The sequence below is a fragment of the Chaetodon trifascialis genome, chromosome 3 (genome assembly GCF_039877785.1).
Source record: "Chaetodon trifascialis isolate fChaTrf1 chromosome 3, fChaTrf1.hap1, whole genome shotgun sequence".
In the NCBI taxonomy this organism is placed as follows: Eukaryota; Metazoa; Chordata; class Actinopteri; order Chaetodontiformes; family Chaetodontidae; genus Chaetodon; species Chaetodon trifascialis.
In genome coordinates this window covers 10,439,895-10,465,654 of record NC_092058.1, presented here as the reverse complement: position 1 = coordinate 10,465,654, position 25,760 = coordinate 10,439,895, and the positions used below count along the sequence as shown (strand labels likewise).

The following is a 25,760-nucleotide window of genomic DNA, read 5'->3' as shown; positions in this document are numbered from 1 at the left end:
AGAAACATGTGCAATTATGAAGCTAAATAAGCCAAAATCCTAATAACTCCATGGTCCAGTGCATCCTGCTCTTTCTGAACTGACCGCACCAACCCCACACAACACCACACACATTTATACTGCACACATACTAGTTCAGCCACTCACACTGCTTCCACTTTTGTGTTTTTACTTTTTTTCCCAACAAATTTTAATCCTAAACGATGTTACATGACCAGGATGAGTCAGTCCCCTCTGCCCAGACTGAGGCACATGAACCAGCATGGCGGGGACGGAGACAGCAGTGCCAGTGTGTGCCAGGCAGAGCAGCAGCACATGGAGGAGTCTGATGAGCCCATAGAGGAATGTTAATTTAGACAGACGGGGCAAGAGAGGGCAGAGAAAGAGTTTGGTTGACCTGAAGGCTGTCTGAGACGCCATGAAAAAGTGCCCTAATCACAAAGGTCTGACAGCACAGAAAAGACAGAAGAATATCAATAGTAAGTGTAGCAATGGTGATGAAGACAGCCCAGTGGAAAAACACATTTGCTAAAATGTGCTGATGTCTGGAGCGTCAGACTAGTCGTCCTAATCACAGCAGCATTCAATAGATTGCTGCACAAAGATTCATTTTATCTGTCGGGCTCAACCCTGTCATTGTTGCAGCCCCACTCAGAGGATGAAATGCTGAATTCCACTTAAGTAATCAACTGCTCAGAAATGTCACATAAAATCAACGGCGATCACACGAGAAGAAGAAGCAAAAGATGCAAAGAGCCCGTGGTGGAGGAGCCTTGATTTGGCCTCAAGTGAAGCGGCTTAATTTTGTCATGAGCAAAGATGCAGAGAGGGCAGAAATGGTCGCAGCCTTCTTCAGGCTTACGACTGAATGACTTAAGCATCCAGAAAGAGCCATATGGCATCACACGAGTAATTCATTATCCTCACTGCACATGTGAGCAATAAACAGTACAAAATGATACATAATACAGTCGGTATTATGTATCTGATTGTATTACTGAAATCCTTTAGTCAGTGGTCATATTTAAGTATCAAGTGGATGATATGAAGTAGGGCTCGGATTGTTGATTAATCTTAAATATTTGCATGATTAATTAACTAATCATTCAGTCTATAACATCAGAAAAGAGTCCAAACAGTCCATTGCAGCCCAGTATGACAGATGCTCACTTTGTTTATCCAAAGCATAAAGATATTCATGTTACTGTCAAAAAACACTAAGAAATCCAGAAAAACATTCACATTCAACAAGCTGGAGCTAATTAATTATTGGAAGTTTTGCTTAAGAAATTACTTAAATGATGAATTGATTATCAAAATTGTGGCTGATTCATTTTCTGTCCATCAACTGGATTCCAGTTCCAGTTCCAGTTTAAATTAAAGGCCTGAAAAGGTTTGCGTGCTACAGGATTTTAAAAATGCCTTTTTTAGGGTGAAACAATGCTTAAACATGGTTTAACATTAAAAAGTGCGATGTGTGAAATGAGAGATGATGGTGTCCCTAAAACCTCAAAAGCAACATAAACAACAACAACAACCAAATCCAGACACTCTGCAGGGCACACAGAACACAATGGAAAAACAACAGAGGTTTCCAGGGGACACTAAAAACTGATGCACGCCCACCAAATTTAGTGTCCCCTGAAAATTCTCTTGTTTTGGAATTCATTTCCATTCTGTTGCATTTCTCCATTTGCTCGCGCTGCCTGTGTTTTTGCATTTCTGTGCTTGTGTCCTTGTCTCCTTTTGCAGTGTTTTTTTAAATGCTGCACATGTGTTGTCTCAGTGTGCTGAATCACACACACGCACACGCACACACACGCTGGTGTCCTTACACACCGCTCACCCTTGTGATTTGTGTTTGGACAAACGATGCTGACCGGCTTACACTGCAGTTGTCGACGGTCAGAGGTTAGAGCTTAGCTGAGCATGTGAGTAAACATGTGAGTAAACAGCCTCCTGGCTTTTTTTTTTTTGCTCAGCACTTGTTACTGCGTGCTGTAATTGAAATCCTTTAGGTTGATGACATATTTGTCTTATGAAAAACAGCTTATGGCTCAGTCATGTAAATAAGCAGACAATTGTCAGAAGATATTACAAATAATCATTAAACACTGTGCTTGGTTTACAGTATTTGAAGGCATCTGAAAGATGGAGTGGATGACTTCTATTAGCTGGTGAATCTGGTTCAAAAGTCCATCTTTTTATGTCTGCGAGCGCAGAGTGAAGTTTACCAATTCTCTTTCGTCTTGGTTTGACATTATCCCCTTTCATGTGCTCGGCTCATTATGCTCCGATAAAAAGAGATTCTGCAGAGGAGCTCTGCGCTTTAAGGAACTGAGGTGACAGAGAGAGACTCCGCAGACATCGCTGTCAAAGGTCAGAGCTTTTTCAGCAGCTTGCACCTGATGTGACGTACTTTTGTTTGTGTTGCATGCGTCTTCTTGTGCGTCTTTTTAATGCCACTGTGTTGCTGCCATATGCCTGGGAGCAGCTAAGCCCGTCTGGGGCCTCTGAGGAGAAGGCCTTACCACTCTAATAATAAGAAGAAGAAGACAAAAGCTCCACCGAGACCTCATTTGCACACAAATAACTAGAAAGAGGGAAAAAAAGAAGTCAAAACCACATGCGAATTCTCCTTCCATGAGGCGTTCGCTGCTGGAGTACTTTTTTCTATCCTGAAATCTAGATTTATTCCTCCTCTGTATTTATATGGTGATGACATGGCAGAAAGGCAGCGGTGAACCGAGAGCAAAAGCCGCACGGCTAAAAAGGGAACGTGGATTGAAAGCGTGGCTTCTCAGACATCAAGTTACAAGTTATGATTTTAAGTGGAGAATAAGTGGTAATTAGTGCGCTGGGTGTTGCCATGTGAGTGGGTGAATAAATAGAGTCCTGGGGTGGGAAACACTCGGCTCAGGACGGCTCTGTCATTGCTGTATGTTTTGCAACAAACAGCCCCTTCCTTAAATCACTTATCAGTCACAGGTCTGTGGTGACACTGTGGATCGTTTTCAGAAATGAAACAAGTTACACTGATGCTTTTGCAATTTACACATTTTACAATGGGTTCTTAATTATTTAGGTTGGACCCAGTAACAGCAACTAGCGTGCTTCTTATTTAGCTTTAGCTAGCTAGCTTTAGCAAACAGCTAAAGCTAAATAATCAAGTCGAATCCACGGAGACACTGCACCCTTCCAGATGTCTGTGTATTATCTTCCTTCATGGATACTTAATTGCTTCATCCCTTTAAATTGGTTGTTGTCTTTGTGAATTTATGTATCCTATAAAATGCACTTATTGTAACTTGCTGCATAAAATGCCTGAAACATCAATGCATAATAAAACAAGTCATAAACTTCATAAAATGGAGTTTTGACAGCGTGCAAGTGATGAAATGCAAGTATGACTAATTCACAATTTAAATAGAAAATCAAAGACCTATACGAGACCCACGGTATAAAGTAGGGAAGTTTACAATCAGTAGTAATTTTTCACTTCTAAATGGACTGTATTTATATCGGGCCCTTAAATTAAGAGCTGGGTGAAGCCACTTAAGGCGTCTGTACCCGTCGGATGATGGAAGTGCTCCGCCAACTTTTCTGACGGCTGACACTTTCTGTAGCTTTCCAAAACCGATCGTCTGACATTCACACCCACACAGGGGTGAGCAGTCGTGTATTACAAGTAACACACATGAGTAAAAAAGTTGCTTTTTTTAAGGAACAGGTCGTTTTCATGTTCTTTCTTTAATACCTCTGTTATTTACATATTTTAACAACTATTGTGTCCCTTCCTGTGACACTTCCTGTCACGCTGCCTCTGAGTGCGGCTGTTTGCAACGACCACAAAGTCTTTCACCTTCAGATGCAGTCCAACACGTCCCACGAGCTACTTCCTTGAGAGAGCAGAGCAGGCTTGCAAGGCGCCGCTCGTCAGGAGAATCACACAGTTCACTATCTTGTTTCGGGAGGCTTTGAAAAGCTGTCAGGATTACTGGATGACCTTTTCAGCCATGCTACTTTCGCCCACTTGCAGTCAGCTAATCAGCGGGGTGATTTGATTGCCACCAAATGTTTACCTTGACTTGAACTGATGGTGTCGGCTTAATTATAAAAAACGAGCTGCTTTGCATGCCTGGATACAAACACTCGCTGATTGCCATGAATGTTTTTTTAAGGTGTCGTATAGTTTACATTTATTGAATCCAATGCGTGAAACACACCTCAATTCATATTTTCTTTTTCCACAGACAATCTTGACTCCATCAGTCATATCAGAGTTGTTTGAAAATCAGATAATACAGCGGTATTAAGAGGAAATGTCAGTCCAGTCTATACACTCTGTGTGTGTGTGTGTGCGTGCGTGCGTGCGTGCGTGCGTGCGTGCGTGCGTGCGTGCGTGCGTGCGTGCGTGCATGTTGACCGTCCTTTCTGACCCCAATGGCTGCTGGACTGCAGCTCTCTGGAGAGGAGAAAACCTATCAGTGTCAATAGTCAGAGAGCTGCACAGAGAGACACTGAGGTGCTTCACAGTAATTTCACAGCCATCAGCCCTCATCACAGTGAGGGGGCAGAGGGTTCAGGACGGTGGCAGCCGGAGGCCAAAGAAATGGGCTCAGACTCAGGATGCATCCCTCCCGATCCCATCATCCTCCTCTTCCTGCTCCCTACAGTTCTCCCTTCTTTCTCTGGCTAGCAGACAAGGAGGCAGAGACACAACTGGAAACACACAGTGAAAAGTTTATTTACCTTCATGGAATATCAAACACTCAGGCAAACGCTTTTATTTCCCTTTCTGCATCTCAAGACCACAATACTCGAACACACACAGACCTCCGCTCTACTACACACTGTGCGATCCAAAATTTCTGATGATATTAGGGGACTCTGAAGGTCTGTATAAAATATCATATAATCCACGCCGCAGTTGTCGAGATACATCAGTGCTGCGCTGCCTTTGCCATCCCTGCAGCCATTCTGCTTGCATGGCTAAAAATGTAAAATGCTGTATGAGCTTCAGGTTTACTGAAAAGAGTTATGGTGTTGAATAATGGCCAGAAAAGTGTTTCTGCAGAACATTACTGATGTCATACTGAAGTTGACCTTTGACCTTTCTGAGGTACAATGTCATCACTTCATCAATTTATCCTCTGAGACATTTGTGTGAAATTGTGTCATGATTGGTGTATTAATTCTTGAGTTATGGCCTTAATTGTGTTTTGTGTGGTCACAGTGACCTTTGACCTCTCACTATCTAACTCTAACTCGTTTGTGCCAAATTGGAAGAAATTCCCTCAAGGTGTTCTTGAGATATCATATTTACAAGAATAGAAAGTACACATACACAACCTGAATATACAGTAAAAACGAGAGACTCAACAGAGTCCAGCCTATTCTTTCCACACACACACACACACACACACGCACGCACACACACACACACACACACACGCACGCACGCACACACTTCAGCTCCAGTGCACATTGTGTCCTCTGCGGTTTTACTATATCTGCATTTCCTCACGGCCTGGTGAGTCTGCTCCCACAGCTTCCAGTGAGGAAGTTATAATGAAAGGGACACTGTAGCTGCGGCTCGGAGAGGAAAGAGAACACACACACGAATATACACACTTAAACACAAGCACATAAACATTCACACCTGCACTGTTCACAGAGCCACAAAACAGCAAATACTCCATGCATAAGAAAGGATGCACAGCGATGAACACGCACACATTTGTCGGTGTGCGCTCACACACGTACCCTCCCGTCAACCCACTGATGCTCTGACTGCAACCACAGAGAAGACACAGGAAACATCTCACTCCATCCAACCAATCAGGGATTAAACAGGAGTTCAGCCAATGCAACCTTTCATCTTCTTATGGCCTCGAGCCTGGTGGAGTCAGCCTCAGGTCAAAATCAATCTCTTTCTGTTGTTTTTACGTCTCCCTTCCTTTCGCTTCATGAAAACCAGGCTCGTTTTCTTTCTTAACACGTCCGTAACTTTCCACTGCTCACACTGGCTTTGTTAGTCATTGTTTCTGCATATGATGGGTCCAAATTTTGGTCCCGATTTATGAAAATGAATCTTAAAGTGAAAGTCGGCGTTGAGATGCTCATTTCCATCAGGATCACAAGAAATTTTCCTATTTTTACATTCTCTGAAGTGGCTGTAGAAGAGAATGCAGGACACTGTCACATAATATTTTTGTAAGCGAAGCCCAGAGACTGTGAACAGTTTGCCTTGAGCAGCATAGCGTGTGGAGTCATGATGCCTGATCGAGCATTTGGGGACCAGAGGGAATGCGAGAGGAGATTATCAGGCTCCTGAGCTAGCCAGCTGCCACTGGAGCTGTGTGGGCAACGCTACACCCCGTCTCCCTTTCTTTTTATCTCTCTGCCTCTTTCATGGTCACCCTCATTAAACAGCGCTGATAACAAAAGTCTCTATGCCCAGGCACTGTCAGCGCAAAGGAGAACTGACAAAGCTTCTGCAAATCAGTAATGCTCAAAACAAAGCAAAGAAATGTGCTCTCAACGCGTCCAATGCTGCACACTCCCACAGCCTGGCTGGCGTGTTTATTCAGATGTGTGAAAATGACATAAAAAACTGAACACAGTCAGTCCAAAAACTAACAAGTGCATGTTTATTGTGTACAAACATGCTGCTGAAAATACCTAATTACTGACGCTCTTTAAAGTGGAGTGAGTATATAAAATGCAGCTACATAAAAACAAGAGTCTAGCAGCTTTGTGAGGCTGTGCTTAGTCACAGTGGTGCTTGAAGCTTAACGCTAATATCAGCATGCTAACAGGCTCCCAGTGACAATGCTACACATTAACTGCTAATGTAATGTGTAGCAAGCATAACATTTAGCATGCACACCATCTTAGCTTAGCATGTTCAGTCTCACAAAATCCTGTGGGGGGTGGACCTCAGACCCTCTGAAGGGTGAGTTTTGTATATCTCAAAGATAAATGTATAACTCTGGTGCACAGAGCGAAATTAAGAGGCTGATCTATGAAAAATGTGCTCTTATCAATGATTTGGTGCTCTAGCAATTCAACCATAAACACATTGGTTGTTCATGAATGGTGATGACAAAGAGTCACACCCACAAAGCAAAGCAAACGAGACAGAGTTCAAACGATGAGCCAACTTGCTCCTCAGATGATGAAAACAGTCAGAGCCGCTGATAATAACGTTAACATTAGATAATTAGCAAACGTGAGTGAGTGAGTGAGTGATGCTTCGCATAAGCATCAGCTCAAACAATGTTAGAGATCGTTTATTATGAGAAGTGTAAAAATAATTTGGGTTCATTATGAAGTTGTGACGGGCCTCCACAGTCTGGATAATTAATGGGAAACACTGATGTTAGCATTCTAGCATTGGCTACTTAGCCCTAAACTCAAACACACAGCAGAGATTAATGGGACTATCATTACTCTTGCAGGTATGAGGTTATAAACCAAAGCTTTGGACAAATTGAAATTCGAACTGATGATGGCACCAGATGAGAAGTTAGGATCAGCAGATTTACTACAATTCATCCTGAGGGGAACATAAATGTGTTGATTAAAGTTCATGACAATCCATTCAACTGTACAGCCGTGTGAGAAGTCAGGAAACACCAAATGATATTAACATCCCTGCAGCTGTTCTGCATATTAGACACAAGTGCAAAGGACGTTTATATCTACAACAGCTTAGTGTTATTTCTACATTTATTCAGTCTACTGTATTACTATGCAAAATCCTCACACGATAACATAATCAGTTGTTTGGTCAAGGCTACAAGCTGGACAAACACCAGCTGAGGTACCCGCTTAAATCATAAAAATTACTTTCATTCGACAAGTCGGCCAGATGGCATTCAAAGGTTGCGCAAAGAATTGTTTCTTTATGTAAGAAAAACTAGTGACTCAGCAGAGCTCAGCCTATTGCTTCCTGTGTTTTGTCTGTTCTCTCAAAACTGGATAAACAGACCACAAAAGATGACAAAAGAAGCGTTGGACATTTAATTAAACTATACGTGTTCGACTTAAATACGCAGAATGTATTGCTAACAATTCTTGTAAGCTGCTGTTGATATATATTATCAAATCTTCCTTGAATGCTAGCGTAGTGTTGTTAAATACACGTTTCCTGGAAATGACAGTAAATGAGTAGATGTTGCATGTTTCAACAGAATTACACGAGTCCCTAACAGCCACAACATCCTGCTTCGAAGTCTAAGTGGCTCAGCAGATTTTCTGGGAATTACACGCCGCACGGCAGCGCACGACGAAAACCTTTTAATGCTGTTCAAACCGTTTTTCAAATCTTTCACACAACAACACTTCTATCTGTGTGTAATGAAGCAGCGGCAGCAGAATCAGCAGAAACAGCAACATCGCTGGCTTTTTTTTCAGCGTGGGGAAAAAAGTTTTTCCATTTTACTCAATGAGGTGATTTCCATTTTTCGCCTGCTGCTGGTTTTATCAAATCTTGATTTAGTTTAAACGTGATGGTGAAATCCACAGCCCATCCAGACAACACACACCCCAAGACTTCCACTGACCAGCTCCATGCCAGTTCACAGCCCATGTGCATGTGCATATGTGTGCACGAGTATGTGTGTAGACACAGTGTGGAGCTGCTCTGAGAATTATTATGGAAATACGCCGGTCTCGTGGCTGTTTCCATATCTGTAAAGACAGCTTACACAAGCACAGAGTGTACAGTAGCACTGCCCCAGGCTGCATTTGTTATGATAAAAAGAGTTCAATCTAATTTTGAGTTAAAGTGAAGTTAAAGAAGATGTCATATCGACGCGATAAGCAGCCTGTTATCATTCCTGCATCGCTGACACACTGTTAGCACTGCCACAGCATCGTGGGACTGTTTGTACTGGTGGAAAACAATTATTATCTCCAAATAGGGGGGCACCATCCGTAGAAATTTTAATTAAAAGACTGGCAGAGTTTCATCTCAGTGTGACAACTCCATTATTTCCCAATGATAAAACAGTCTCCTAGCAGAACAAATTCAGCTCGAACGGAGTGAGTTCCACTGGCAGTTTAAGTGGGCAGGCCCAGCTAATGGTTTTCCTGACCTTGGCATTTTGATATCCAGCTAAAGTAGTGAGGTGAGGCTGAAATTAGAGTAATTATTCAAATGTGGCGTCATTGAGCTTTGTGCTGGGCCTGAGCTCATGAAAGAAGCCCTGGCACATTTTTTTAGAGCGTTGCCTTGTTACAAGGAGAATAAGTCTACAGCGGTTGTATTCTGTGTGTCCACTAGTCACATGTGTTAAGAGCACACTTCTACTTTCTAATTTGCACACATCATAAATATTCTTTAGTGCCCCGTCCCCTACCTTCATCCGGGTCATTCCTGGCCGACGCCTCCAGAAGTGCCACGCTGGCAGCGAACGACACATGCCTCTTGGACTCCTGCGGCAGGTTGTTGGCATTGCGACCCTTCTTGTCAGCCTTTCGTTTCTTGTTTTGCATCTCCTTCTCGTACACAGCCCATCTCTTCAGCTGCTGGGTACGCCGCTTCTGGGCCGCCCGCAGCCTCTCCAGGCTGGGCACCTTGTCCAGCTGCTGCAGCTCCTGGATCAGCTCCAGGTGGTTGGCCATGACGGCGGGGGGAGGGACGGCGGAAGCGAATGACGGCGCAGGGGTGAAGTTGAGGGAGAAAGTGCGATTCTAGCGAGGGCTGCACCTTCGGCCGTGGCCGCCTCCCATTATCGTCAACATCATCCTTTCAGCAGGAGTAAAAGACCTGAGTGAGGAGACGGAGAGAGAGAGTTCAGAATAGAAACTTTCACTTGCTGGAACTAAATACATCAGCAATAAAATGTGCAAGTAGTTGGATTGTAAGACTTCGAGTTAATGCACTGAGGAAACAATGACATTTAAAAGTGAGCATTGGTCTGATGCACCACAGCAAAGTGCCGGGATGCATTTTAGTGGCCTAGTTGTAGAAACCAAGTTTAAAGTAGTGTGCCACAAAATGCTGAACGTGTTTCCATTGGCTGTCTGTAGCCTGTGTTTGTCTGACACCACATGGTGTAAATAAAATCATATCTCACATCAAGGTGAAACAAAGATGAAAGCAATATGTTATTCTCATATTGGCTTCATTTCCATTTGCATGATACAGTAAACACTCCATCAAGATGATTCGATGCCTTTAAGGGTTGAGGAAAATGGACAAATGTACTTCTGTGAGAATGGAGGCCAATTTCTCTGTTGTTATCTAAATGACTGAGCATGGGCTGCAGTCTCAATTTCCATTTGCTTCGTGAGCCGTTATAGACCTCGCTACTATCCTCCATCAAGGTTAACCACTTCCTGAACGCTACAAAAAGACGCCAGCGTGATGAGAAACTGATAAAGAAAAAAAGTACCCGGGCAGCGAGCTGAAGCAGGGGTTTTCATGCCATCGTTACCTTGATGTAGCTCTACTGGCTGCAAACATGAACAAAAGTCTCTTTTTTTTTCTCTCAACAAGTGTAGCTTCTTTTGTTTTTGGAGCTCTAAAGCAGCACACTGTGTGTTCACTGACTCTGTGGAAAACTGTACAAATAACCGTCCAGAGGGGAAACTAAGTTTGAGTGCAGTAAATACAGACTAAATACAAACATACAGCGGGATGAAAATCTGCACAGTGACTGAGCTTATTCAGACCACTTCCTTTGAACAGCACTCTTAACAATGTGCGGACATTTTATTACCGCAGCCAGAAAAGCCTCTCCTGATAAACGTCCAGCCCGTCCCCGTCACTCAGCCTGCAAACACGTACCAAAACAAACTACACTACATTTGATTTCCATAACTTTAAAAAGCTAAATATGCACGATTTATGTACGAAACATGTTCTTACTTACTATTTTATAAATGCTGATTAATATTTCATCATGTCTGCAGCCCTTCAATCATGAACCGCTGCAGTCCGGCAGCATCGCCTGATTAAATGCTCCACAATGCAACGACAGCAAGCAATGAGTCCGCCGCCAGCGTTAAACTACATTTCCTTTGCAGCTCTACATCTACCTAACTGCTAAACATGGACAGGAAACAAGCAGTGCAATCACTTCCTACAGCATCAGTCCTCAGTTTACCAGTGTGTGTGTGTGTGTGTGTGTGTGTGTGTGTGTGTGTGGGTGTGTGTGTGTGCGTGTGTGTGCGTGTGTGTGTGATTAAGTGAACAGAATGTGTCCATTGTAGTTTGCTGCCAAGTGACTTCACATTGTATTATTTCTATGCCAGCATCAAAGCACTTTACATAAAAAAATTAATAAAACAGCAGAAAAAAGTGCTCAGAGACAAAATCATCCATGCAGTAACTCAAAAAGGCACAAATGAAACTCCGGGCTCGACCTTGCCACACTGTTGACACCTTCAGGCGTGCAAAAATTTCCAGCTCGGAGATGCGAGTCTCTCCTCTATGACAGAACCTGTTGACCAAACCACGAGCGGAGACTGAGCCTGTGTGAAAGAGGCACGAGCTGGAAATGCCTTTAACAAAGCAAACCGGTTTACAGCAAATGATTCGTAAAAACATGGGTCAGAATCCGAAGGTCGCCCGCAAGAGGATTATCAGCAGGGTGTCAAACTATGCTGGAGGAAGTTCAAGTAAAGCTGTCAGCAATTTTTTCCGCCTTTTAAGGAAGACAGACGGCAGGCGCAGAAATGCTGAGCGCTCAGCAGTCTCTAGGCATGGCTTAATTTGCTGGTTTGCATGATGGTCTGTAAAAATTACAGATTTTTTGGGTGCGACAAGAAAATGTGCAGCAGCAGAAGCTCGAAAAGCTGCTGCGACTGTTTGTGATAGAAAAGGTGAGATATTAGTGTGTGATGTCTGTAAAAGTCTAATATTAACAAAGCTTAACATCTAAGGTCAACATGTCACTTGTGTCCTTCATTTCTATGTATGTATGTATGTGGAGTTAATCATTTTCCAGCTTCATCTGTGTATTTGATGTGATTATATTCATCCCAAGTGGATCAGATTAGGCATTTGGAATCTATGTATTTCTTAATATGATGCAGGGATTTTGTAAAATCACCAAGAAAGAGAACATAATAATATCAAATTTACTACAACTAAACAATTCATCTGACTGCCCATCAAGAAATGCAGCATCTAATAAATGCATCTACCTGTACAGTCATCATACCAGAGGCAATAATAACAATATTTCCTCTAAATGTCATGCAATATGATCAGAAAGCATCAGCGCGTATCCTCATAGCAGAGTGATAGTACGAACTGAGGTGGTAAATGTTGGGATATTGTTTGCTCTGTCAGTATCACCTGACACACTGTTCCTCCTAAGAGAAGCACATCCATTCAAGTAATGACATGAAACGGACCCTTCAGCTCATCTTAACGCAGCGTCAGAGCTAAAACAGGAAACACACCATGCTGGGTAATGTGAAAGCTTGGAAGATGTGCAAAATATAGATAAAGGTTATGAACCGCGTGTGCATCCGTGATGTTTGTCCTCTTTGATCTTTCTAACTAACTACAACCCTATTTGTTTTGCTCATATTATACTTTACTACTAAGCAAATGTTATTCATAGTAAACTGTAAAGTTTTTACTGCCTCGTTTTATCAGTGAAATTAAGGCCTGCTCGGCTGAACTGCGTCCAAAAAGTGAGCCTCCCTTCTGTGTTTTATAGGAGGTGAGACTTAAGTGAGGGAAGTGATGAAAAATTAAAGTCGAAAACACACGACTGACACACTGCTTACGCAAAAATACATTTTCGATTTTTACCAGCGAGTTTAACCAGCGGCCGTGGTACAGTGCATGTGCGGTCATTCTCTCTGAGGTGTCGTCTGCATGTTGTGCTGAATGCCGTCTCCACTTTGTCTCTTATTTTTGTAAACAAGGACACGTCCGGCTGTGTTATCACCCACATCACTGCAGATCAATGATGATGTTACACAGCACACTGCGAGGACAAAGTGTCAGTTAATAAATAAGTGTCAACTTAGAGTAATTGTCCAACAATGTATTACAAATAAGTACTGAAAGTACTTACAATGCAGAATCATAAATATTCCATGACTGGATTATAATCATTATTAATCATACATGAATGCATGAACTTTGATGTTGCTGCAAGTAAAGTGGTAGTAGTAGTAGAGTGGCTAATTTAAATCACTTTACATACTGCTGGACAACCTAACCTTTAATAACCTACCATAATTTATTACTTGATTTGTATTTTGTTTTAATAATTTAAGTAGTAGAAGTATAAAGTAACACATACAGTATCTCCAAATTCTTCCACTGGGATGATTAAAGTTTTAACCAGTATCACAAAGAGAGGCAGAAGTTCAGCACACAGTGGAGCTGATCCAGGAAAAAGGTCGACTGAACTGCTGCCATCTGTAAAACATTTCACATCCAATGCTTTAATTTACAACATGCAGACTAAATAAAAGTTTCCTCTGGAGCACGGCGGATGATTGCAGACACCTGTCTTTGTGCGTGCGCGCGTGTGTGTGTGATGTGATATGAGTGTAGCAGGCAAAGTGAATTAAATCCGGACAGGATGTGTGACTGCGTGACAAACAGCGAACGTCCAGTGTTTTCTTTAGCTGTCTTTGATGATCAATGGTATTAGTGTCAGGAATATGAAACCCAGGAGCTACTGCTGATCAAATCAGGGGAATCAGAGCAGAGGTAATGATATTACTCACTCACACACACACACACACACACACGCGCACAAACACACAGAATAAAAATATAGCCAGAGGCAAAAAAGCAACTAGTGACACTCACACAAACTTGCAGCTTCTGCACCGATCAGCAGCTGGTGACCATCATTTCATTAACGCCCTTTCATGTCTCATGAAAAGCGCTTCTAACCAGCTCGTTGCTGAAAGGTGTCGCACAGATAACCTTTTCTTGTGTTCCCCTTCTGCGTTCCTGTGAAAGTTTACACATACAGCACGCAGATAACAAGCAAAGGTGTGATTTCCACTGGGAATAATGAGGACAAGCCCCCCCTCACTTTTCAACATCCCACCCCTGTCCCTCACTTTGACAGTCTGAGAGAGAATTACTAAAATCAGTCCGAGTGTGCAGCTGTTGAAATCCTGATGAAACAAACTCTGGTCTGATGCTGATATGCTCACCAGAGTCGCCTTTACATTGCATCTTCCTGTGTTAACAGGAAAAGAACGTGTATGTACATAGAGCAGAAAGGATTAGCTGATTAATCCAAAAAATATTCATTGTAATATTCATCGTCTTAGTCATTATTGAAGCAAAAATGACAAACGTGTGAGCTTCTCAAATGTATGAATTAAGATCTTTTTGTTCTTATAGTTAATTGATTATTTTGGGGTTTTGGGCTGTTTGTTTTAGAATCAATGCAAACATGAACTGCAGATTCGGTCTCACTGTCAGCCGCTGTGAATATTATTGGTTGATCTCTCTGAGTCGTCTCAATGAAAACAGATTTGATTGGATGCAGGGATTTAGATAACATTTCTTTTCCATTGGATTAAACCTGATTTATTTCTTTGTTAAAGAGCCCTCGGCTTGATCATTATAATGTTCTCCTCCAGCAGGATCCAGGTCCTCTCCGTTGCTGAGCCGACTTTGCCATCCTTCTTATTTCAGCTCTCTGATTAACTGCTCGATTATTGCCCGCTAATGGAAAATAAAAATCACAGAGGGGAGAGCACTCCGCCAAGCATGCATGATATTTTCCCAGGAACACCACATATTACCACTCTGCTGCCTTCCCACGAGCACCTGAACGCCCCAAAACCACACGAGCGAAAAGGACCACAGGCTGCAGGGCAACGCCCCCCTTTTGATGGGAAACCAGTGTCTGAGCAAGCACGCAGCAATTCCACTGCTGACCCCTTGCTGCCAGCTTACGCTTTATTCTGTGGGCAATGACACAGGAGGATATTCACAAAGAAGCTTCTACTTGACTATTCAAGTAAGATCGACTGACGGCTCTCTGACAGTTGAGGCAAATCATGAAATTTAAGAGTGCAGCCCTCGTGCTGACACGCCGCCTCGCTTCTGCAACACTGACAACAGGTGAGCGAGACATTAGCACAGCCTTTGGCATCTTTGAAACAAGTGAAGATAGAAGAGAATAAATCATCTGTAGCCCCAAGGGGAGACTGCCTTGCGCATTTTCAGCAGTGCATGAAAAACAGACAATGCAAACACCGCGTACTTGATGTGTCGCCCTCGCAGGAGGCGAAGGCGAACTGTTTGAAGATATGGAAAACGAGGGGAGCTGTGGGCAACTGTAAACCCTCTGGCGATATCACAGCCGGTCCCCGGGGCCAAGGCAGCAAATCACAGATTGACCTCAATCAGCTCCCGGGCTGCAGATAAGAATGTTGCACCACACTCGCATTTTGTTTTTCGCATTTTTATGGAAAAAGCACAGTCTAAATGTTCCAGCAATTATTTGAAGAAGAAGGTCAGACAACGCTCATCAGCCTGCTGCTGCTGCTGCTGCTGCTGCTGCTATCAGTAAACAATGTTTATGCTCAAAGTAAACGAGCAACCCAGACTAACAATTACTAACAATTCTTCCTTCAGTTCTGTCTCTTTTTATTCAGGTTGTTGTTTTCAGAAATTGCCAGCTGCCTGCGTAACTCTAAACGTCTGCTTTGTTGTGGTTACAAGATCACAAAAGTGCCACTCACAATCCTGAATAAAATATAAGTGGTCTGGAAATGCTCTTTCTTTGCCTGAACAGACGACACACGCAGCATCTTTCTGAGGCACACTTTCCATTTACCTCTCAGCCTCAAACTGTAACAGACTTTATTATAAAAACTTTATCTGAACATGAACATGAGAGGCAGAGGCTTACTTTAAAAGACACAACAGGCTTTAAAAACAGCCCACGCTGTCCAAGGTAAAAGTCTTAACGGTGAATTGGAGCCATTTGCTGTATCTCACTGGACTAACTGTGTGGAGAAGCTGCAGAAAAGAAGGTAGTTTGGACGTTTTGCCTGTCATGGTCGCCTGACGGTTCAGTACAAAGGCTCAGCTACTGAGCATTCAGGTCCATTTTCTGCTTGTCATCCCTGACAACTACGACACAGCTGTTTGTGTTCATGAATTCCCACCCTTATGAGAACCCAATGTGCTCTTACAGACACAAAAGTGAACAAATCAACTCCTAACTGTGGACTGTTACTGGCCTCACTTGATTAAAAGGGGGTTGTTAGATTAGAAGCAGAGGTATGTTTAATTTAGGCTCTGAAACAGTGTTAAAAACGCTTAAGTCAGGAAATTAATGCTCCAATGAAGGCCTAAAAATTACTGTGTGTCAAGCAGTGCTGACATCAGCTTTAATTCACTAATATCTCCACAAACCAGCTGGATTGAGGTCATCCTGGACCTTCCATCATCATTATGAAGGCGATTTGGCACAGAGGGCAACAGACTATAGAAGTACAGTATAGATGATGGCAGCACAGGACAGCACATCCTGTAATACACCACTGGCAGGACTTCATCTAAACCTCGTATTAATATTAACTGTCCTGATAGAATATTGCTCCCATTTCACTCATTCTAGCCTCAAACTTTTCCCTGCGTCTTTGTTGCTCACACCTGCACCTCAACCTACAGTATATGCAGGAGCGCACAGATTATTTTTAAATCAGGTACTCGGTGAGAGCCCGGACATGGTGGCAGTTATGGCCCGTGCAGTAAACCCGTGAGGTTAACTCTCCGCTGTTGGACACAGACACAATGCAAACAACCTCCTGCTCGGCTTTTGTGATGCCCTCATAATTCAGCGGATCACAGCTTTGCTCTTAATTCATTAAGAGCACACCGTGCAGCCTCAATAAAGCTAAATCCTCAGCATAGGAAGACACAGGAACAGCATGTTCAGCTTGTTTGTTAGCAATAGCTTAAGCCACTTTCACTCTTTTTGTGTTATCAAATAATGGATGAATGAAATTCTTTCAGCCTGTATAAAATGCACCTGTTTTATCTGCTGCATGTGGACAGTTCACAGCACACCTCTTCACAGGAAAGTCTTTTCCTCCGCTCGCGCTCGGTTTGGCGTGTAGGTGGCTTCTTAGTGTCTGCTGCTGAATCTTCACTGGGTCAAACGAGTTGACAAGAAGCGCACGTAGACGAGAAATATGCAGCGATGACCAGTGACAGAGTTCTGATATCTGCTTATGAGCACCACTGACTGTATGTAAACGTTTCTCAGCAGCATGGACGCAACATTATTTGTCATTTAATTTCACAAAAACAATCCCAACTCAACGCCACTTTTTCAGGATCTTTATCAGCACACGGTCTGTCCAGATGTCATGGAGATGAATTCGATGACATGCAGCTGTTGACAGCTGCTGAAAGAGGTGCACGCTGGCGTGATATTTGACACCTGGTCACAGGCCGCATCGCCGATGGATTTTAAACCATATTTTGCCACTGAGGGCTTAATGAGCGCTGTGAGCACGGAGGACGCTCGCCACCACTTCTAACAGTGAAAACAACAGATTTTCACATCAGTTTCATCATTTAATGTCATTTGCTTGAGAATTCTGCTGAATGTTTTACAATATCTGACAGGCAGGGTATTTTACCTCTTTTGGGTCCTACTGTCTCACATGCTGGATGAAAAGCATTTTGCTGAATATTCATTTATTCATCACGCAGTTGGCAAGAAAGAACAGTGGAAATACACGGTGAGACGTGTTTCACCTTGTGCTGCGGCAGACTTTACATTAATCTGACAGCATTCAATTCACACTTGCATCCTGTTGATAAGGAAATGTTGTGTGCGCAGGCCGCACACCTCCGTCCACTGTGCCCTGCCGCTGCTGTGTGGACCACCTCTCGCACTGTGTGGAGCGTGAAATCAGATCACACTGTGTTTCTGACCCACAGATGCACGTTTGTTGTGGTGTTAAACCGCACTTGCTGTTTCCACCAGGAACCGCAGGTGTCTTGACACTAATGGCCGAGCTGCTTAGTCAGCTCTTTTATGTTCAGTGCATGAAAAAGTGTAAACTAGAATTGAGTCCTCGTGGTTGTCTGCCTCCACCAATCAATCAAGCTGCAGTTCACATCTACGTCTGTCCAGACTGTAGCGAAGATTTTTTAAGGAATTTAATCAAAAGTGTATTTTTTTTTGGTGAGACAGAAGTTCTCACTATATTGACATGTATGATTCCAGTGAATAATTTCTTGCTGTCTCCACTCAGAGACTATTTTTACAGAGGAGGACAGAGGACTGACAGAGAGCTTCATCACATGGTGCAACAACAATCACCTGAAGCTCAACATCAGCAGAACCAATGAGCCTGTGGCGACTACAACGCTTCAAACACGGATGTCGCTACAAGCTACACTTTGTAAAACGTGGATGCTTCACACACATCTTCAACCCGGCAGCACAGAAGATCTAAACTATCAGCAGTTTCAAGATTTGTGTCGCCAATTCAGTATCTGACCAAATGAGCGCTGAGAAGTGCTTTTGCAGAACATTTGACCTTTTCATCCTGAGACAGACATTTGTGTGAAATTTTGTCATAATTACTGTGTGAATTCTTTTGCGTGGTCACAGTGACCTTTGACCTTTGACCACCAAAATGTAATCAGTTCATCCTTGAGTTCAAGTGAACGTTTGTGCCAAATTTTAATAAACTCTCTGAAGGTGCTCCGGAGATATCGTGTTTATGAGAACGGGTACGTTCTGAAACCATAGTGAAAACATAAAAGCCGCAGTAAGTATCAGTACTAAGAAAGAAGTGGCAGTGGTATCAGAAATCCACTCAATGGAGAACCCAGGCTGGAGCCAGCTGCATGTTTTATCTGTAATTAAAAGGCTGCACTTTCTCTAATTTTAAGAAAACCTCCTTGACCCAAACGCCTGGTGCATTCAATGTGGGTTCTGTGAGAACGGTTCACGAAGAGTTGAACAAGTCAACAGAAAGTTAATTCCCCGTGCATGAAGGCAATGCAAGCTAAGCAGTCTTATCTATGAATTTCTTAGAATTTAAGGCTGCTTTTGAATCTATTTGAATTTTCAAGCAGAAGTCAGTCACTGGTTTAATGCTTTTGTCTGAGCGGCAACAGAATCAGTGTCCTAATGCAGACGAGACTGCTGCGAGAATACATTAAAACTAATGGGCTTGAAGCTGAAAACGAGACCCGGCGGTCAAACACCAGAAGGCCCTCTTATCACTTCTACTTCCTCTCACCACCTCAGGAAAACATTTTGAAGAAGCAAACTTAACATTACTCATCACTTCTTTTTCTCCGGTTTATTTTAAGAGGGGAAGAATATAGACTTCAGTTCAGCATGAATGGACGCCGCCTGACTACAAAAACAGTGTCGGTGTTCGAGCACAATGCAGAGCTGACAGAAAAGATTTCGGGATGGAAGTAAGTTTTACATTTTGTTCTCATGTGAAACACGGGCACCTCTCTATTCAGCAGCTGACAAAAGATTACCTGAAATGACCACATCTTTTTAAAGACTTCCCATTCATTCACTTTAATCCCATTATGGATGTCTAATGTCTTCATAAATGTCCCCATAACCCATTACAGATACGCTTTTCTTAACAATAAAGGTAATTTTCTCGGGTACCCAGCAGATCATCCTGACGAGCGATTACTTCACCTGTTTAACTTCAGGCTGTGTGCGGACAAAGAGGTGCAGAGTTTCACAGCAGCCCTCTCGGCTGTGATGGGCCGTAAGAGCAAGCTTTCAAAATAAGAAGACCCCGCCCACTCAGGCCGTGACCCTGTCAATCAACGTGCTTTTTGTTTGTTTTTTAGGTATTTTTTATTGTTCTTGAAAGTTTCGTTTTTGCTTCTATTATGGGTTTTTTAAGATAAGACTTAACTGATCCCACACCGGGGAAATTAAGTCATTACAGCCAGCAAGTATTAAAAAAAGCAAAAACAGTGGCACAGAAGGGACAAAAATCAACTACATATATGTACATGTGCATTATGTACATTGCATGGAGGGTTATTTGTTTGTTTTCTGATCTTTATACTTGGCTTGTAATTTTTGTTTGGTCTTACTGATATCAGAATCAGAATCAGATATACTTTATTGATCCCAGGGGAAACTGTTTTTGTTACATTGCTCCTTTAAAGAATAGAAGAAATAGAAGAGAAGAAGAGCTAGAAGAGATGTAGAAGAGAAAGAAGAGATAAACATGTACAAAAGGTAAAAACATGTATGTGCAAAATTTGTATTTTTTGTTGCATTAAGGACTCCACCAAGACTTGCAACCGCTTTGTGGAAGCTTATGAGGATCCATTTAAGAACAGAGAAGCAAAAGAAGAAGAAGAAGAAGAAGGTCTGAACCACAAAGAGTGGATGTGAATCCTGCTGCACTTTCACCGTCTCCCCCTCACAGTTCATCTTCTGCTGTTACGAGGAGACAAGCTAATGCTGTTATCAGCCTGTGCCGGGCACGAGCAGATGCAAAGACAAAAATGTGCTCAGGCAAAGACAAAGACGGGGAGCGGGAGGCAAACACATCTGGGAAAAGAGGCTGCAGCAAAACAGAACAAAGCTGAAGTGATCAGTCGAGAAACAGAAAACTGAATGATGATCGTTTGAATAATTTCTCCAGCAAAAAATGAACAAAGAAAAAAAATCAATGGTGGGTTTTCTACTTTATCTTTCTGTATTATTAATACTCTTGGACTGTTGGTCAGAGAAAAGAAGCAATTTGAAGACATCACCTCGGGCTCTGTGACGGGTACTCTTTGTTTTTCTGACATTTGACAGATTATTTGATTCATAATCCATCATGAAAATAATCTTAGACTTCATGATAAAAAGCCAGTGTGCTTAAACAATTGACCAAAGCGGAAAAACTGCACTGAGCAGAGTGCAGATCTCCACCAGGCTGACGGTGTTCATCTCATATCGTGCCTAACTTTAGTGGATCACAACATTTCAGGTATGGAATTAATCTGCAGACGCTCTGGCTCATGAGGTCAAACTCTTTAAAATATGTCATCTTTTGAGCCACAACAAAGGCCAAAAAGCACACCAGCTAAGCTTGTTTTTAGCCTAGCTGATTGCCGGAAATGTCTTTTGCTGCAACACACACACACACACACACACACACACACACACACACACACACACACACACACACACACACACACAAAACCAAAAGTATGATTGTTTGTAGCCTGGCGGATATAATGATTAATAGATCTGCTGATTGAAAGAGTTATTTGGCTTTAATTAATTTCATGACTGATTTAAGTTACTTGTCAAAAAAAATAAAAAACATTAAAATAATCGACAGTCGTCATCCTAAAAAGAAGTCGCTGAAGGCTCCCTGTACACCAAGGCTCCAGCTAATGATTATTTTCATCACCGAGCAGTCTGCCAATTATTTTCTTTGTTAATCAATTAACCGCTTTACCTTCAAAATGTCAGCAGACAGTGAAAAACCTCCCAGGGTGACAAATTCAAATGTCTTGTTTTATCCCACTAACAGTTCAAAACCACAAAGAATTTCACTTCACAATGATATGAAACAGCCACCGTTTGGTCGCTTCTTATCAAATTGGTACATTTTCCATCATCATCAAAACATTGCTGGCAAGAACATGAGACACAAACACACGCACACACACGCACGCACACTTGCTGCGCTGTGCATCACCAATAATCAGTAACAGTGGATGACATTTAGCAGTGAGGAGGTGTGTGCTGCGTCAGGACGCTCTGCATGGAGACACAGTGGCGGCACTGTCACACACAATAGCCCAGTGTGTGTGACGGCGTTTGTGTGTATCTACATTTTATCTATGTGTGTGTGTGCACATGTGTGTGTATTCATGTGAGTTGTACTAACCCCTCTATGTCATGAGAAAGTGTGTGTGTGTACACTGTGTACGCATGCCTGCTTGTGAAACTGTGGCCTCAGCTGAAGGACATAAAAGTTTGTCTCTCCACTCTGCCCCCTCCCATCACCATCATGACCCACCACCACCACCCCCCCAATCCAGACCCATTGTGGCCCCTTCAGCCCCTAAGACCCGGTGTTCCAGGCCAGCGCTTATGTCTCCAGGTCCCGCTAATTCATTTAATCACCTACTAATACCAAAGGCGGGCCAAGCTGATTAAAGCCCACCGAAACCATTCAGCCAGATAGTAGCAGGAGTTACAGCTGTCCTACACACTGACGCACGCCATCATTCACCGCACAGAGACAAGCACTTCACTTCCTGCAGGAACCTTGTTCACTCCAAGGTCCTTAATCAATGGACTGACTTGGTGTCACAGTTGTGAAGGATAGAAGACAATTTCACTGTTAATTACGGTACGAAATGGGAAATTTAATACAGGATTTCTTCAAGGTCCTGATGTGAGATGACAGATTGAGTGTTGCGTGGCTGTGCAAAGCTTCCATTTCAATCTACATTAACTTTCTACACCACTTCTGGAGGAGCACAACGGGATTATTTTGTGGAAAAATTCGCAACGAGAGAGCTCAATTCAATTTTCATGTTTAAAATGAGCAATGTAGGAATGAAATGAAATGGCTTCCTCTCATTTCATGATTTGTGCTCAACCATAAAGGCTTTTGCGCAGCAAAGGTCTGTTCTGATTTCACAATTGAGCCTTACGCAAGCGCTGCAGGCATCAGATGCAAAACCAAACCCGTACCGTCAGCACCAGCACAGCGTGTCAGCACACTGCGTCTAGTGCTGGTGAAGATGTGGGCCTCGGCCGGCTTATTACACTTGAAGACAAATCAATGCACAGCCCACTCTTTGCATACCAGAGCAGGCTCGACAATGTGTGGCATTTATCACATGCTAATAGGTGCATAAAGCACACACAAATATCTTAATGTGTTGTACTCCTTCATTTTCTAAGCCAGTGACTTTTACCATTAACCAGATTTATGTCATTACTTTCTGTGTGCTTCCATTGAAGCTACATACCTAAAATAACAAACACTGCTCTTCATTTAAAGGATACCTCTGGTTTATTACAGCGTGGGGCTTAATTTACTAATGTAAGCCAACAAAAAGTAATCACAGAGATCTAGAAACACAAGCAAGCTGAAGGGGCAAGAGAGAGATCAGACGGGTTAGTTTAGACAGATCATCTAAAGCCAGTGATTAACACGACACGCATGAGATTTCATGAGTTAGTCATACAATACACTGCACAGGAAAACTGCAGTTTGTTGTACAATATTATCATAACAAATAGAAACAATGGTCAGAACTACAGAAGTGAGACAAAATTATCCTTCAACATCCTCAAAACTGATGCCAAAGAACAAGCCAAGGTGCAGAGCAGAATATGAAGCACGAAATGTGACAAAGCCAGATAGCTGCATTCTGGGAAACTGGAGCGGTGGACTGAGCTCCTGAGTACGCTCCATCAATACACGATCATTAGTTAGCATTCGAGGAAACAGGGTGAAACACATACTGTAGCTTCCGTTCTCCGTTCTCAAAAGCAAAAATACGACCGCAATCGTGACCAAAGATAAACAAAACTTTGTGTACGAAAAAAATAGTATTTTTATTCACTTTTATGTATTTAACACTGTGTATATAATGTAGTGTGTATCATATATTATTATATATTTTGAATTGAAAATGAACACAGAACATGATGGGTGTGCTGATTAGGGTCACAGTGGTTTCACGTTACATGGTGATGATGTTGATGTTGATGTTTGCAGATTTGCAGGACTGAATTCTACCATGTGTGTTATATATCATATATCCTTCCTCTAAGAGTCATTGTAACTGATAACAATAAGACCGTATACTGTGATACCAATGAGAGAGCTAATGCAACATACCGTGGTATGTTTGGATGATATGGTACATTTTTCCAACCGGTCACCATCAGGCCAACATCCGCCAATTGGCGATATATTCATGCAGGTGTGTGTGTGTGTGTGTGTGTGTGTGTGTGTGTGTGTGTGTGTGTGTGTGTGCGCCATCCTCCATCCCCAGCTAATACAAGCTTGACTGCCTTTTCAACTCATCATAAAAACACACTTCTTTCAAACTTGATAGAAACAAAATAAACCCTTAATTCACCATTAATTCATATTGGAAATATTCTCCCTCTAGCCGCTGCTTTAACCGCTGCCGCTCTCTTCCATTACTGGCTTCTTTGTGCTGCTCCGTTAGCTCGCTGAACAGTTTCTGCCACAGCCATTCAATCACCAACCATAAACCCTGGTATCAGTGAACGGGTACCTGGGCTCATCTGACGAGGCTCAGGCAGAAAAGGCTGGGAACCGCTGATCTAAACTACTTTATCTGGAAAGCGAGCACAACTGAAATGTTGCTGAAGACGTCTGGGACCCAGACGATCCCACATCCCTGGTTTCCCGGGTTTCATATTCTCCTTTTCATCCTTTTGACAACTATTTCTGCCTGTCGCGTCAATACCATCCTGGAAAGATTGACATTTCTAGAAGATTACCCTGTCTCGCCTTCAACTGTGGCCAGAACAGCTATAAACACGTTCGTCTTGTCCCGGCTTCAATAATCTCTGGCTGTGCAGGAAAACTGCTGAGCTGCTGTTGTGTTCTTGGTTTTCTCTTCTGAGCAAATAAACTGTACTGCTCACACCTCTTGCACTTTTGGACTTATGTCACCATGATCCCAGACTTGGAGAATACAATGTTATCATCACCGACAGGAATGACGGCTAAAACTTTGAAAAAAAAGCTGTAATAACCCTTAATTATCTTTTAACGATCAGACAGACACAGCGACTCATATTTCTGAACTTCAGTTTTCCCCAAAAGTCCTCATTATCATGCTCAAGCAATTATTTTGGGCCCTGAGTCAGTGTTGAAGAAACACTGCACAAAAGGCTAATGACCCGGCACATGGCCATTAAAACAGGAAGCAGTTGGCTTTGACTGCGAACGCTGAGGTCTGACATCTGACCTTTGTGACAACCGCGGCCATTAGCCGAAACACAACCCCTGGCCACGTCAACCTGAAGCCGCTGAAGTCAAACTGACAGAACGCAGCTCTGTGTTTGGAGAGCCGGGAGGACACACACACACGCACACACACTACAGCTGAAGCAGTGGGGGTCACTGTACACCCTCCCTGCACAGAGCAGACGTGCTGCTGCATTTCCCTTCAGTCAATCAGACCCTGATTTTTTTTTTGTTCAGTTTTATTCTCATCCCATGTATTTGAAATTATGTAATCAGATTTCAGTATTATAAATTTCCTCTCATGTCTGCCATGTGAAAACATTGTGTTGCATAACGCCCTGATGTTATATATGTACCCCCCCCTCGTCAATTACTATATGTTAATCCTCTAATCAGGCATTATGTTGCTTTGATTTAACTAATCCCCTGAATGTTTTAATTCATTTCTCCAATTTAAAACCACGTTCATCTTCTATTCTGCCTATTCTGAATGTGAGAAAAGGGTTATTTCATTAAAATAACTCTTTGGAAACGTTGAGATTTTAGTATGAACCGAGCTGTCCCTGTTTTCTGATGTACGCTGTTATGGACGTCTGTCTCGGCTCCCCTCAGCAACAGTTTCCTTTCTCCACAAAGAGAGTAAGAAGGAAGACGAAGAGGAGAGCAGAGGAGCAGCTGCTGCTGTGTGTAAACAGATAAACAGAAAACAGAACAGGCTTCAGTGAGCTCCACACACACACACACACACACACACACACACACACACACACACACACACACACACACACACACACACACACACTTGG

At 42.7% G+C, this 25,760-nt stretch overlaps 1 protein-coding gene across 2 annotated transcripts in view; it reads right to left on the bottom strand.

Moving 5' to 3' along the window:
• The window catches only part of ppp1r16b (protein phosphatase 1, regulatory subunit 16B), a 90,509-nt gene that overhangs the window by 48,401 nt on the left and 16,348 nt on the right, over positions 1-25,760 (bottom strand). The window contains exon 2 of one of the 2 annotated variants that reach the window (XM_070959321.1): positions 9,369-9,778. In XM_070959321.1, coding sequence (XP_070815422.1) covers positions 9,369-9,633 — 265 coding nt within the window. In that variant the 5' untranslated portion in view covers positions 9,634-9,778. Of the gene's footprint in view, positions 1-9,368; positions 9,779-25,760 lie in introns of those variants that run through there. The other variant, XM_070959322.1, reaches the window with a different exon arrangement.